General features: G+C 37.9%; 1 protein-coding gene across 1 annotated transcript in view; it reads left to right on the top strand.

Annotated features, from left to right (window-relative positions):
• The first annotated feature begins 145 nt into the window (after positions 1-145).
• The window catches only part of ACAD11 (acyl-CoA dehydrogenase family member 11), a 36,982-nt gene continuing 21,485 nt past the window's right edge, over positions 146-15,642 (top strand). The window contains exons 1-13 of the mRNA XM_062569421.1: positions 146-296; positions 2,023-2,122; positions 2,385-2,510; positions 4,636-4,797; positions 5,238-5,402; positions 7,588-7,735; positions 8,302-8,423; positions 9,463-9,569; positions 9,715-9,841; positions 12,593-12,670; positions 13,070-13,208; positions 13,322-13,429; positions 14,627-14,725. Coding sequence (XP_062425405.1) covers positions 160-296; positions 2,023-2,122; positions 2,385-2,510; positions 4,636-4,797; positions 5,238-5,402; positions 7,588-7,735; positions 8,302-8,423; positions 9,463-9,569; positions 9,715-9,841; positions 12,593-12,670; positions 13,070-13,208; positions 13,322-13,429; positions 14,627-14,725 — 1,618 coding nt within the window. The 5' untranslated portion in view covers positions 146-159. The remainder of the gene's footprint in view (positions 297-2,022; positions 2,123-2,384; positions 2,511-4,635; positions 4,798-5,237; positions 5,403-7,587; positions 7,736-8,301; positions 8,424-9,462; positions 9,570-9,714; positions 9,842-12,592; positions 12,671-13,069; positions 13,209-13,321; positions 13,430-14,626; positions 14,726-15,642) is intronic.

Here is a 15,642-nt window from a genome sequence, read left to right as displayed (position 1 = left end):
CGGGCGGGTAACCACCGCCCGGCGGCAGCCGCTCGGGACCCCGTCGGCCTGGCGGCGGGGAGCCGCTTTCCTGGGCGGACCGAGGCGGCGGCGGTTGCCCCGGCGACGCGCGGCGGGGCGGGGCCGAGGCCGGGGCCGGGGCCGGGGCCGCCCCGCGCGATGGCGGCGGAGCGCGGCACCACGGACGTGCGGCCGCCGCACCGCTTCGACCAGGGCAGCTTGGAGCGCTACCTCTGCCGCCACCTGCCCGGCTTCCCCCGGCGGCCCGCCGCGGCGCTGGCCGTCCGGCAGTACAGGTGAGGGCCGGGCCGCTCTGCTGCCCCGAGGTCGCCGGCGGGGCGGGCGGCGGCGGCTCGCGGGCAGCCGTTGGCGGCCGTTGGCGCCCCGCCGGGCGGGGGTCAGGGATGGCCGTTTGCAGCGCCGGAGAGGTCAGAGTCCGCCGTGGCGGAGGCGATGGGCCCGGCGCTGGCGGTGCGTCAGTGCAAGCAAGGGTGGCTTGCGCGGACTTTCCTCTCTTCGCAAAAGCCCTGCGCGGTTCACTCTGCCTAAGTACACGTGTGACTGTTTCAGTGCCTCTCACCTGCTTATCGGCCATGGCTTATCTGCTTGCTTTTTAGTTGCTCAACAAGTAATAACGTTCAGAAGTGCATAAACAGCTTCAGAGATCAATTAAAAAAACCGGATGCATGTGAACAGCACTGCACTGTGCTGAGATTCTCATTAACGCCCAGAGAGCAGTGTGTTGCAGCTGTGAGGTACTCACTCGGATCCAAAACCCTGTTTCAGAGCACATGTAGTTACTTTGGGTTTAGCAAATAAGTTATGTGACTTCAGACCAGAAGCTATTAGGAAGATAAGTGATTCTGAAAATACATTTTAATTTCTGTGATCCCACCTGCTTTATCTTCAGCCATCTCTAAGCACCATAGATATTTTTCGTTGTCTTCTGATACGCATCTAAAACATCTATTGAATCCTTAGCTTTACCCAAATCTTCACATGTACTTTGATCCAAGAGACTTTAGGAGGGACCTCAGGAGAGCACGTAATAGTAAACTGCTAATAAATTGTCAGCATTTATGTTTTTACTGATTTATTTATCTTGTGGTTGTACCTGAAGGCTTCAATCAATCCGAAACTTCATTGTGCCTAGTAGAGTATTTATCTGCAGGGTGCTCCTGCTAAACTCTTATACAGACCGTCCTCTGGCTGGCTCAGCAAAAACAGAAGTCTCCTAGGGAGCATGAGGTCAAAAGCTTGCTTGACTTTGATTTTCCGAGTTCTCTAATCTTTTACTGGACTAGCTCAGAATGGTTCTTATAAATAATCTAGAATGACAAGGCAGCATAAGGATTAGCTCATTTTCCTCAGCTTTGAGGAAAATGAGAATCAAGGTGTCATGAAGGGTTTATCTAGAATGTTCTTCTCTTTACCTGTATATGTGGAGAAAGGTCTAATTTCTATAATTCTTTGTTACTGCAACATTCATTCTTTAAAACTTCAGAGCTGCTTTAGGCAGTGCCTTATGTATGTAAACAGATGAATAGGCTGACATTCAGTGTGACTTGGACTACAGTTCATCAGTTATTTCGAGAACATTCTCTATATTTGCATGGTGAAACTGCAGCTCACCAACAGGAAGAATACAATTATGGGTTAGTGTGAATTCTGCTCTATTTAACTTCTTCCAAATTGGGTAGCTTTAAGGTTAATACCATCCATCCACTGCAGATCTTGAAAGCATTCATGATGTCTTTTGGGGAGAGGGGAGAAGGTTTGCTTTCTTTCACAAGAGAACAAATTGTGTAATTGTGACTTTTCCACGGTGAAAGAAGACACCTTTCTTATATGTGGCGATAGAACATCCAACTTTGTAGGCTATTACTAGCATCCTTGTAAGATTATGTTTGAAAGAAAACTCTTGAGAAGAACTGTTTTGTGTGTCTCACCATTTTGTTCAGACCAAGTCACAGTGCTTTGCAAACTTGAATTCATAAGTAATTTAAATATTCTTACTTATAGCTCAGGCCAGTCAAATCCAACCTTTTATCTCCAGAAGGATGGGCAGGCTTACGTACTAAGGAAGAAGCCTCACGGTCCTCTCTTACCAAAAGCTCACAAGGTAACTAAACGTTCTTTGACAAGTTCCAAACACTTTTTATTGTAAGTGTTTAAGCCCTATAAATGATGGTGCAGAGCATATTTCAGTGATTATGGAGCATTTGTCTAGAAATGCAATGAATTAATGAGATCGTTTCAAGTTTTCTGTGCTACGTGCATAACTAAGCATTTAAGAGGTTGTATTGTTATTCACTGTACTCGGTAAAGTAATGATTTATGTTTGTGAACTTTTAACAGAACCTAAGTTTCTGTATCTCATTCAGGTTGATAGAGAATATCGTGTGCAGAAAGCCTTATTTTCAGCTGGATTTCCAGTCCCCGAGCCCCTGTTGTACTGCAGTGATGTTTCTGTCATTGGAACGGAGTTTTATGTAATGCAGCATGTGGAGGTTGGTCAACGAACATGAAAGATTTTTTTCTTCTCTCTGGTATAAGCTGCTTTTAAATTATTTAAAGCTTTCCTCTGATGGAGGAAAATACTTATCCAGTATTTTCATAAGTTTGGGGAGTTTAATATGTGTATCAGTATATCCTGAGAACACAAACAGAAATAATTCCCTGATATTTTTAGAAAGTGGTATTTTTAAGGGATTCTTACTGATTTCAGCTTTTCCAGGTTTACTTACCTCTCTGTTGAAGTATCCAGCTCAGTATTTAACCTTCTTATTCTCATCTGAGCAGTCAAGAGGATGTCTTGAAATGAGTTGAGATAACGTGTGAAAATCATATGCGTAAGTCAGAGGGAGGTCAGGTGAGGCTATAAAGTTATGCTGGATCCTCAGACATCCTGGAACCCTTTTAGTATTGAAGGTGCTAATCAACATAAAAACACCTTTTCTTGAAAACCAAATAGAATATCAGCTCAGATATTACTTTCAGAACGTGCACAGCACAGATCTGCAGTGCATCACTCTGTGGATCCTGTATCTGTTGATTGCAGTTGATACCATTTCTGCCAGTTTTTCCTAATTCTGAGTTTAAGTTTGCTGAACCATGTCTTTTCCTCTTGTGGGAGGAGGATTTGAGTTCAGGCCTCTGCTCTTCTCAGCCTATTCAATCTGCCTTTTCTTATATGATAAGTTCAAGTGCATGCCAATACATAGTTCAGAGTTTAGGAAGTTTAGTCTTTATGGAGAGCTCAAGTCCTGAGAAATATGACTGTGTGAAAATATCCGCTTATGTTCCCTCTTACGCATTTTGGGACACCTGTAGTCTGAAATTTGAGGTCTGAGGAAAAGCATTCAGAGGCATGCTTTTGTGATTGTTTAAAACAACAGCATGCGAGCAAATGAAAGGAAAGTGGTAAGACTTTGGACTATCAAATAAATATATTTGATATTTTGACTAAACTGTATTATGAAAACAAGTAATTCTTTCAGTTGTGTCAGAAAATGCTGTTTAGCTAGTAGCATTTTGATTTACCTCTGCAATTCTATCCTGATGATAGTCTAATAAATAGATTCAGGAATAGTCAGAGCATTCAAAGACTGAAACCAGTGTTGAGTCTGTGTTTCTTATGCTGACAAAAATGGTTTGTTAGGCATCGAGTCCATGTCACTTATGCTGACATAAGTGGTTTGACAGATTATTAGTGATTTTAAATAATTGCCAGTCTTATTCTGAAAAATGGCTGTGGCAGATGTTCCAGTCCCAGTTCATAAAGATCTAGATTTTTGATATTTTACACTTCTAAAATTCAGTAACAGTTTCAAGTGAATATCTTCCCCTGGCCCCAGAGTAAATATGCAGCTTCTAACTTGGCAAGTGAGCACTGCTTCACCTAAGGATTTTAAGCAGTTGAGGACCTATTCTACTGAAGTTATTTTAAGGTAGATTTTGCCTGTTAGTCATATCTCAGCCTGCAGCCTTTCTGCTAAATATCAGCAATTTGGTTGATTTAAAGCTTAAAAATTTGGAAGGATATTGAGGAAGGAGCATTTTTTTAGCCAATAAAATTTGGCAGAAAAATACAATGAAAAAAGGGTTGTAATGCAGTAGGATTTTTGTCCTGATACTGGGGCCTGGCAGTAAGGATCAGCAGAGCACTGTTTTCAGCTTTGTTTTCCTTCTGTGTCTGAGATACCTGGTTTTGTAGCTCCCACCCTCAAAGCCTGCTGGGGAGTAGAGGAACTCACGCCCTTTGTCAGAGCCGGTGACACTGTGTATTCAGAAGCTCAGTGACTACTATGTTAAATTATTGTGTGACACGAGCTGTTAGAAGAAAAACCAGGAAGTGACAAGCTGCTTTTTTAGCTGTTGATGGGAATAACCTACCAGGCTCATTCCATATTGAACTCCTCCTCAGGACTCAGCTTCCAGTGGACATCCTGCATGCGAATGATTTCGAATTCTGGTGAATCCCTTCACCTGTACAGGGCAAGAAAGAAAGTAACTAAGAGATCTTCAACTGCACAGGGGAGATTAGTTTACTGCATTGCTTCTGAAATGTATAGCTTTACTTCTCTCCTCCTGATGCATCTATCCCACCAAATATCTGATTTATGATGTTTTCAGGGTCGCATCTTCCGAGACATCTCGCTGCCTGAAGTGGGCCCAGCAGAGCGTTCTGCTTTGTATATTGCAATGATAGAAACCTTGGCCCTGCTGCACTCCTTTGATTTGCAGTCATTAGGTCTCCAAGGATATGGCAGAGGACCAGGATATTGCAGAAGACAGGTACAGATCTTTAAACATTATTGTTTTATCAAGTCATTGAAGATTTATTTGAATTGCAAGCTAAAATATTAATATCTTTTAAAAGTGACCATCATATTTAAACTATTAAACAGCTTCACCTAATTCAATTATGTGTGCACATTGCAAAGTTATTGCTACATTCAAATCACTTTTATAATGCTGTAAGTGGGGAATGATATTTATTCGCTTTTGGTATAACACTAGGTTTGGGCCACATAAATAGGATTGAAATGAGAAATAGAGGCAGTCTTCATTGAATCTTTTAATCTCACAGTTCATTACAAGTACAAAGCTGCTGGATTTTAATGAATTTAAAAGTAACATAGTCAAAACTCAGAAGCCTGGGCTTCATAATTTCATACTTTTGAAAAAACTTGTTGATCAGTTTGAAAAACCTGAAGTAAGTTTTATGTTTTTAGGTGTCAACTTGGAAAAGACAGTATGATGCAGCTGCTCATACAGATATTCCTGCCATGAACCAGCTGGCTGAGTGGTTAGCAAACAACTTGCCACCTGATGATAGTGAAGAAACACTGATTCATGGGGATTTTAGAATAGATAACATCATCTTCCATCCAACAGAGGTATTTGAGACTTACTCATACATGTTTAGTACTACATTTTGGTCCTCCATTTGTTTGTAGCCCTAGCAGGGCTACAGTGGGACATTTACATAGTGTTTGTATGTGATTTGCTCTATGTCAATGTAAGGACTGCTTAGATTAAGTGCACCATGGGTATTAATGCAGTCATTGTCTTAGCTTGATTCATCAAAGCTGCTTGACTCTCTTCTTTGCAAATCATAGCGCAAATAATAATTCTGTTCTTTGTATACTGTTATTATACATCTTAGAAAGGAACAGTAGAGAACTTAACTCTTCTGCACGTTCTCTGCAAGGAGTTTAGGTACCTAACAGAGTACAGGTTTCCATTGTAGGAGTTGGTTATTCAAATCATTCGTTAGCTCTAGTCCCTATTCAGAGTCCAGAAACAAAACATTTCATGTATATAAATCCTACTGGATGCAGTGAAAATTTAGAACATGCTGAAGGCTCACTTCATTAAACCATGTAAGCATCTGATCCAAACCCCCTTGATCTGCAGTAGGACTTGACCACAATGACTTTTGGAAAAGGATCTAAATGCATGATATGTGATATCGGTGGAGGCAAAGAAAAATTTGCCAAAGCTGTTTAGTTAAGGAAAACATGTAAATCACAGAGACCGTTAATGGTTCCTCTTTCATCTTTAAAGGAAAGGAACAGAGGTTTTTCTAGTTTGTAGAAATACTGTGTTACTTGTATATCAATGTAACATGGAAAGAACCATAATGAAAATGTGATTATTTGCTTTGTTGTGAGCAAAAGATATGCCTGGAATTTTGTAATCAAGACTCTGCAATATCTGCAGAATATAGATGAATTTTGGACTTTAGAATATGATCTGTGCAGTAGTTTGATTTCTTTTTTGATGTAGAGGAAATAATTTTTAAAATGAACTGTGACCATCTTATCAGGCTTAGCAATCTTAACTCATAAGTTAACTTTTTGTAAAACGGAATATATGCATTCTGAGGGTTTTTTTCACTATTCTTGATGAGAAGGCGAGAGGTGTCGGACAGTCCTGGAATTAATTCTGAGTCTATTCTGTTTCTGATGCTTCTTTGTAATCAGGAGCAAAACATATGCAGTTCTGTTATCGATAAAGAGGCAACTTTAATATATTTTTGTTTACTTTTCTTATAGAACTGTTGGGAGATGAAATGCGTAGAGTTTATTTTGGCAAAATATATGGAATGTGAGATACAGTTGTGATTATAAGGATTAAATCAGTTTGCTCCATTGTGATAGCTGAGGTGCAGCCGGGTATCAGAGCTGTGGCCGAGTGCATACCCAGTGCTGTTTGTCATCTGTTCCCTGGGTGGTCCAGAAGGTTCCTCAGTAAGCTCAGAGAAATGACACAGGGGACTGACTTGAGACAAGGTGACTGACTGAGCTCCTACCCAGCTTCCAGGCAAAGCAGGAGATCCCAGCAATTCCCCTAAGCAGCTTCTGTTGTGCGTAGACCAATGGACAGACAGTATTTGTAGGCTTAAATGTGCTCATTGATTCCTTGAGCAGAGATTCTGGCAGTCTCAATTGCAGTTGGCAGTTCCTGACAGTTCCTGCTGCAGCTGAAAGAACTGACTAAACTGTAAATAGATCTTTTTAAATAGTCCATAGAAGCGGTTTCTGTCTCTGTAGGAATGGCCATGTAGGACTACCAATGCGTAGTTCAAGATAATCAGTAGCGATGGATCACGCGTAGACTAGTGTGGTCATGAAGGACTATAGAACAGCTAGATTATAAGAATTCATCACAGATTGCATTTGTGCAACATTATGAAGGCCTAAAAAGAAAAGAAACCTATCAATACTTTTACAGTTTTTTAGAATACTGTATTGCAAGCATATTTTGAATAGAGCAGTTCAGAAGTTTCTGACAGGAAAACCACTACTCAAAGATGTATAATATAAAATGAGTTTCTATTGTTAACATGACTGCTTTTCTACCACTATGTGAATCCTGACTGTCTATGGATTCTAACATTGTACTAAAAGGAACTATTTTTGCTGTAGACAGTTACAAGGCATTTGTGTAACTTTATAGTAACCTTGGAGCATATTCCAGCAATAAAGCTGTTGAGTGTTATGTGGATTGTGCGTTTGCGGATGTAGAGAATTCAGCTTATCTCCTGTCATTTATGAGAGATTTTTATTTTTATTTAAGGCTCGTGTTTTGGCAGTGCTGGACTGGGAGCTTTCAACTACTGGTCATCCTTTATCAGATTTAGCATATGCCACTTTATTCTACTTTTGGCCTACATCTATTAAGGACTTAGGTGAAGGCACTGTCTTTCGATTCAAAGGCACCGTAGGTATGAAGTTGTAATTTTTTTTGTCAAAATGAATTCTAATATTGATTTCTATTTGATATGTTATCTTTATAAACAACAATAAAATGTCAAATGAATGAGCAAATAATTTTGCACTTGAAGAGAACTTCTCCATAGGTTTCTTCATTGTAGGAAATGTGTTGCTACTAACGTTTATTATTAGAACAGGTAAGTAATATGCTGTGGATTAACCAAAGTATGTTACTTCTTGTAGAAGTTATCTCAAAGCTTTCTTGGAGATACTGGAGGAAATTTTATTTAAACGTAAGCTTATTCAAAAAAAAAAAAAAAAGATGCAATTCATTTCATGGGTGGGGTGGGAAGTAGGAAGTGTTGTGCTTGGCTGGAATTCAGCAAATTCCTTTTCCTTTTGTCTCTTCATATAACATTTAGCTCATAAGAGATGATAAATTGTAGGGTTTTTTTTTTTTTTAACTGCATAAATTGAAGGTATCATAAAACTGAAAAAGCTGTTCAACTGTTTGAAAAATATAGTGGAAAAATCCTAGAAAATGTTGAGTGTCTTAAAATATTCTGTTGTTTTGTAGAAACTCCTTCCTTTGAAGAACTGATTTCCATTTACTGCCGCTGCCGGGGTATCAGCACTACTTTTTCCAACTTGAATTTTTTCCTTGCTTTAGCATATTTTAAAATGGCAGGAATATCCCAGGTAATACGTTCACTGATATTATCTGAAATGTTGCATATTTTCATTATGACTATTTGTAGATTGATAATATTTTTTCAAAGTATGAGTTGTGTTTTAAAAATAAAAATGTATTTCATTTTCTTCCTTTAGAAGCAGTATCTTAGATGGTTATGACTGGTACCTTGTCTTAGTATAGCTAAATTCTTAGGAATGCAGGCTAGAGAAGAATAAAAAGTGGATGTGTGGGTATTTTGTGACTGATGTGCCACTGTGCTGGCAATTTTGTCATTTGGACTTCCTTTTGGACTCCTCAGCTAGTTTAATCCCATATGACACAGAAATAAATGTTAGTAATTTTCTGCAGCTCTCATGAAAGTAGACATGATACATAAGTCAGGCCTTCTTGCTGCCACCTATAGATGAAGAGGAGGCTGTGTCAATTAATATGTCGGCTTATTACGAGCAGAAAATGACATAGTAGCCCAATCTTGATGTATGATTACAGGAGAAAATAAGTTTGGTTGATTCGTTATCAACAGAAGTAATTGTTTATTTAGATTTTCAGCCACTGTGTGATGTGAATACAGTTTTTTGAGAAGTTGTAGCATGAGACCAGCTTAGGAAACGTGACACAAGCTTCCTAATATTTGGAGTTAGAGTGTGTGTATATATAATCATATATGTACACTGGTGTCAGTTGACTTAAGGACAGGCTGGGCTTGCTTGCAGAATCATGTGCAGACATGCTTTTTTTTTTTTTTTTTTTTTTTTTTCTTGCTCTGTTAGTTCTTGTGGGCTTTAGTTTAGTTTAGTTTAGCGGAGGTATGTTGTTTTTCTTTTGTCGGTCAAACCTTTCCATTATATCAGATATGGACCAAAAGCAATACTAACATATCCCAGTAAACTCTGTCTGCAATTCATAAAACTACATTGGCTGCTAATGTTTTTCCTGCTATGTGCATTTAAGTTTTGCTTACCTAGCTGAAGAAATCACCTATCTAAAAGAGAGACAATTTTAAGAACATAATTATACCACATATTCCTTTCCTTTTGGTTTTAGGGTATATATGCCAGATATCTCCTTGGAAATGCTTCTGCAGAGAATAGTCATGAATTTTCTAAGATGGTGAAGCCTTTGGCAGAGAGAGGATTAGAGCTCTCAAAAAGGTAAGAGAGATCTAAACTACTGATAGAAGGTCAGGCAAAGCTCTTGCAACTCCTTCACTTATTTAAATGCCTGTATAAGGTAGTTTATATTGTTATCAGGGAAAATTTGGTTGTATTTGTTACTCTGTTGGATGTTCTTCTTCAGATCATCTTTCAGCAGCAGAGCACATCACAGAATTTCAGGAGAGTTGTTCCATCAAAGTAGGAAAGGTGAAGAAATTCTGGTGAAGGTAAAGCAGTTCATGACACAGCACATATATCCAGCTGAAAAGGTAAAAGCTTTTAGTAAACTTATTTATAAATGACCATTTTATAAGAAGAGTTTACAAAAATGTAAAACTTATGGAAGTTTTGTAAAATGTATAGAAGCCGTGGCCTTCTTTTTTTTTCTTTCTTTTTTAGAACAGCTTTATTTTTCAATCAGTGATATTTCTGGTGGTACTTGCAAAATGTTAACATACGTCATTATCATTTGCATGAATCTTCTTGAAGAAAGGAAGTATTGTATGTGTTGTTAATAAATGCTAAGCTTACTTTTAAAAGTGGAGGAATACTTTGCTCATAGTTAATACCATGGCGTCCTCACAAAGACCTAGAACTCTTATGCACTATGTGCAGAGGCACATATTTATTTCTGATGCTGTGCATGCACACAGGTGCTGTGTTACTTTTTTAGGGAGCTCACACTGTCTTATATCGCATAAATTCTAAATTCTATTCCAGACTTTTGTCTTCACCTCCTTCTTGAGTTTTTTGCTTTTCGGTTCCAACGAAGAAGTAAAATCATGACACAAAGAGCGTAACATTTGCATTTCTTTTATTTTAATTGATTTAGAACATCACTGAGGTTAGGATGCTTAGTCTCTCAAATATTTGTTCTGGTTTTTTTATATATGCTATGAGAACCTTTATTGAAAGCATTATTTCTATGAATTCTGGTGTATTGTCATAGACATCAGATCTGGCAAAAGTTGGAGTTTATTACATGTCTTCCTTTCCCTTGTTCAGGAAATTGAGTGGCCAAAATGCAGTTTCATGACACAGCCTTGTACTAAGTGTTACATTATGCCTACCACACCATTATACTCCATATATAACCACTCCATGGCTATCTTAAGATTTCTTGTTAGAAACTTTGTAATTAATTTAGAGGAAGTGAGTTGTCTTCAACTAATATGTGGACAAGCAAGTTGTTCCTCTGACTCTTTCTGTTTCTGTAACTCTAGCCTATTACTTTATTCAGCCTTTATTAAGTATGTGATGGGACAGGATAATTATTTTTTGCTTTTGGTTATGTTTGGAAGTATCCTGAGCTGTTGTTACTCTGGAAAGGTAATCTAATGCTCTATAAAGTATTCATGCATAACTGCATATTGCCTTTTTTTTGCGACTCTGTACACATCCTATTTTAAAAGTATTAGGGTTTTGTTTTTTTGCCTCAGATGGAAATATACTCTGGGTTGCCTGTTCAGAAAGGAAACTGCTGTTTTTAACCATACAGCGTTCAATGCTTTCGTTCCTTGCCTTCTGAAATTTTTTTTAAGATATTATTTGTATGATAATGAACATGATTCCATAATGTATCAGTGTAGCCTAATTCCTGCATATATCCCGATACCAGTGAAGGATTGAAATCAGATACTGGAAACATCCACAGAAATCCATGATGAGAGAAAGGGAAAATGAGATGAAGCACTTCTTAATCAGTGACATGTTAAAAATGGTTCATTTGGAAACTTGGTTCAGTTTTCAGCCTAGCAGAAGCACAGATGACATTTGTTGCAGAATCGTGTGGTTTTTTGGTTGGGTCTGTTGTTGTTGTTTTTCTAGCCAGGCAGAGGTGTAGAGAACATGTTAATCTAAACGATTTATGAATATACTTGCCTACCAGAAGGGATCTGTTGGGAGCAGAAATTCTTGCTATGCAAAGAGTCTTGAAAGTCTTAACTAGTTTTAGATTGTTTTGGAGAGAAACTTTTTAAATAATCAGGTGTACTAACTTTTTTTTTTTTTTTTTTTTTTTTTTTTTTAAAAAAAAAGAACCACAAATAGCCATGAAAGTTCTGTAATGAATAGTGGTGTTCTTGTAAGTTATTTCTGACAATGAGGCTTGCAAATCAGGACTTGCAGGTTCTAATTCTAAATTTCTCTTACTGTATGATTTTTCTAAAAATCATTTACTCTTTCTATGTAACTAGCATAATAATTGTTTTATGGCAAGGCTATGTGAAAGATGATCTCGAATCCCTGAATAAAGAGAATCGTGTAATATCATAAAATCAGCACACAAAAAGTGTTTACCTGAAATTGGAGTTTACAATTACAGTTCAGTGTTCCTGAAGTGTTTGTAGAAGAACACAGGTAGGGAGAAGGGAGAGTTTCTTAGGAACTATTTTTTTTTATTCTAAAACTAGTTCTTGGGACAACTTTGAAGTGCTATGCCTTACTAAAATATACTTGTCAAAGTATACTTGTTTATTAAAGAGAACACAGGTGTATATAGTACTAATACTCACTCAAGAAGTTATTTTGACAGAAAAAAACCCCGCATTCTTTGTGGTTTTATTCTGTTAAAAATGATTAACTAACTTGAATGTTGTGATTGGAAACCTGTATGTTACATGCCAGTGCATCAGGCTAAGTTTTATCTGTTTGACTTTGGGTTTTTTCCTCTCATGCATACTGTTGGTACCAGTTACTTGTATCTTTAGAAAAAATTGTTTCTTCTACTTTTATCATCACTTGTTTTGTTAAATCATTCCAAGCCATTTTTGTTTGTAAAATGTACTGATTGGAGTCATCTCCGTGATGTATTTGACATCTTGCAAAATAAATAGATTATGGTTTGGTTTTTTTCAAATTATATTTTAATGTGTAATGCAGCTAACTATATGACAGAAAGATATGTTAAATACTTTGTTAGTTCCTTGAGGTATAAGGCTGGGAAACAAACCATATCTTTACTTGTGTATGTTAAATATCATTATTTATTTAAACAGCAACCTTTTATTTGTTTCTCTAAGGAAATAATAAAATACTATACTGAACACGGAAATGCTGAGGAAAAATGGAAGAAACCGCCAGTGCTTGAGAGACTGAAGGTACTGGATAATAAATATTCTTCAGCACTGTAGCGATAAAAGAAACAAAGGCACTGACATGGAGAGTAGGAAAGTGTGCTATATGCTGTTTGAGAATTCTGACTTCGTGGAGAGAAACAGTGAAGAACAGTGAAAGGAAAGAAAGAAGTAATTAAGGGAGGCATGCAAAAGGAGATGAGAGATACAAAGGAAAGAGGAGAAAAGCAAAAGTGAGTTCTATGGAGGATATACTTTAACTCAAAGACTTATCTATTGAAAATAACAATTTGGAAAAAAACTGAAAGGTCAGATATATTGGACAACATGCTAAGCAGGAAGGAAGAAAATGGGTAGCAGGCCAAGCTTTATTGCAGGATGAAGGTTTATTGCTAGTGTGTTTTCCTTTGATTCTTTCAACAGGAAATGGCGAAAGCAGAAGGTCTGTGGAACCTTTTTCTCCCAGATGTCAGTGGTCTCAGCCAGCTTGACTATGCACTAATAGCTGAAGAGACAGGGAAATGTTTCTTTGCCCCTGAAGTTTTCAACTGTCATGCACCTGGTTAGCAAACCCTGTGCTTTAACTACAGCACTGAGCATGGTATGAAGTTGGGCATCTTATGCCTTATCAGCTGTGTATCTCTACAAGTAAACATACCTTCTGATTTCTTACAGACACTGGAAATATGGAGGTCCTGCACATGTATGGGACAGAAGAGCAAAAGAAAGAGTGGCTTGAGCCTCTTCTTGAAGGAAAGATTAGTTCATGTTTCTGCATGACAGGTAAATTTTTCTCCAGAAGAGAGTTACAGGCAACTGGCACAATTTTCACAATAATTTATGAAAAAAACAGAAGTTGTTATGTCTTAACCAGTTAATGCAGATAGTTCCACTGGGTCTGTGAGTGTGAATGTGAAAGCATCTCTGAGGTATGAATACAAAGTTGGGCACCCTTGCTGTACTTCTGGAGCTCCCCATCTGATAGTTGCCACTTCTCAGTGTTACAATAATTAGTATTTGCTTTCCACATAATTTCAATTTATTTTTAGTACTAGTAAAATATAGATTATTGTACAAACCAGATCTACAATAGCACTTACCATTTTATAATATGCTTTGGGGATTCTCCAGAAGATGTAGGTACAAGTATGACAATTGTGGTTCAAGTTATGTAGTTTTGCATTATGTCATGTTTGGAGTTTTTGAGGCATAACCCTAAAAGTAACTTGTGAAACACATGATACACTTTGTGTCTTCAGCTCAGCGTTGTATACATTTTTACTCTTGGAATCATGTGGCATTCAGCACTTCTGAAAAGCTTGACTTTTGATGTAGGAAGGTAACTTTTGGACATATAATGTCTAAATTTTGGCCTTCCTGTGTCAGCAGGAGTTGAGAGAACTTGGTCTTACAGAGTTAGACCCTTAGTTTGCCTATTCTGTTTCATTCTGTTTCCCAAGAGTAAAAAGATGCCTTCTGTGAAAACATAAGAGAAGATGGCCTAACAAAGCAGTTTAAGGTGAAAAGAGAGAGAATGAACCTTTTCTGTTCAAGATCATTGCTTGCACTGCTGGCAAACAATTGATGTAATCTATTTCATAAACCCGTCAAGTTCCATCATAGGAGGTTTAAATTCCTTTACTTTCACTTGAGAGCAGCCTACAAAAACAGTCTGAGAAGAGATATGACTGTTATCTATAAGTAGTACATTGGAAGTGGTAAAGATTTTAAAATGTCAGGAAAGGAAGAGGGGTATTTGATATAAAGGATAGTTTGGGCCCAAGAACAAGTCAGCTTAAGCTGCCTATGAAAAATAGTCATAAGAAAATAGAATGCCTTTGACCACCAGCAGTGAGGTTCTGAAACAACTTTTCTACAAGGAGCAAAATAGTGTGTTTGCAGTATACGTAGATCCTGGTATCTGTGGTAGTAATACTACCTGTATCCAATTGTTTGTTTTTTTTTTTCTTTTTAACACAGAACCTGATGTAGCTTCAAGTGATGCCACCAATATGCAGTGCAGCATTGAGCGAGATGGAAACAGTTACGTGATCAACGGCAAGAAGTGGTGGAGCAGTGGTAAGCACAGAAAATCTAAGTAAGAGTGGCTGAGTCTAAATTTCTTTCTAAGAATTGATAAAACAAAAATATTTGCATTGCAGTTCTGAGATGAAAAGTTGTCTTCTCTTAAGCAAAGACAATAAAATGTAAAACAGCAGAAAGCAGAATCAAGTCTTTGTATTATTAAACAAAGTACAAAACTCAAATCTTATTTGGATTTTTGGGCCATTTTTATAACCTCTGAATTTAGTTCAAGGAACAAATGCCACAATTTTTCTTTAAGTTATACCTTTTTCCATGAGATAACTTACACATTTACAGCAATAGCCTTTAAACTTTGTTTTTATGAAGCTGTCTTTGTCAGCTTGCGTGAGAGATTTGGGTATACTGTCTATAGTTAAAATAAAATTTGGCTGTTTTTTAAACAATTCTGTGATGCCGATTGACTGGCCCTTACTGGCAATTTTCCTGTGTTATTCCTCCCAGAAAAATCAATGGTTTGCATTATAGATGATGAATGTCCTTGCACTGCAGTGCTAAACATATATAACAGCAACTGGAAAATCATCATTCCCTGTAAGTTTGGAAGCTAACTGAGTAAACTGAGTTGCTGACAGGAGATAAACTTGGATATTTTATTTATGTACCTTTGTGTGGGGAAGCTACATACTCAGATTCGCTTGTGCAATACTTAGACTCACCAGGAGATAGGGCTCTTTGTCTCCTTTCTAGTATTTCAGAGCTGGAGGCAAGAAGAGGCAAGAGGTCTTGCTTCTCCATCTGAGAGTGTCATTTGCTCTGGGATGGTCTCCCAGATGTGCATGGCAGTCTCCAGGGGGGCAACAGGAAGGGTTTTAGGAGGTCACATACAAAATATATTACTCATAAAATTACATGAATTATAAAAAGAGGAGAGAACAAACATAAGAGAATAT

The sequence above is a fragment of the Rhea pennata genome, chromosome 2, assembly GCF_028389875.1.
Source record: "Rhea pennata isolate bPtePen1 chromosome 2, bPtePen1.pri, whole genome shotgun sequence".
NCBI classification, from domain to species: domain Eukaryota; kingdom Metazoa; phylum Chordata; class Aves; order Rheiformes; family Rheidae; genus Rhea; species Rhea pennata.
The sequence above is the reverse complement of the archived record's forward strand: the minus strand, read 5'-3'. Positions and strand labels throughout refer to the sequence as shown.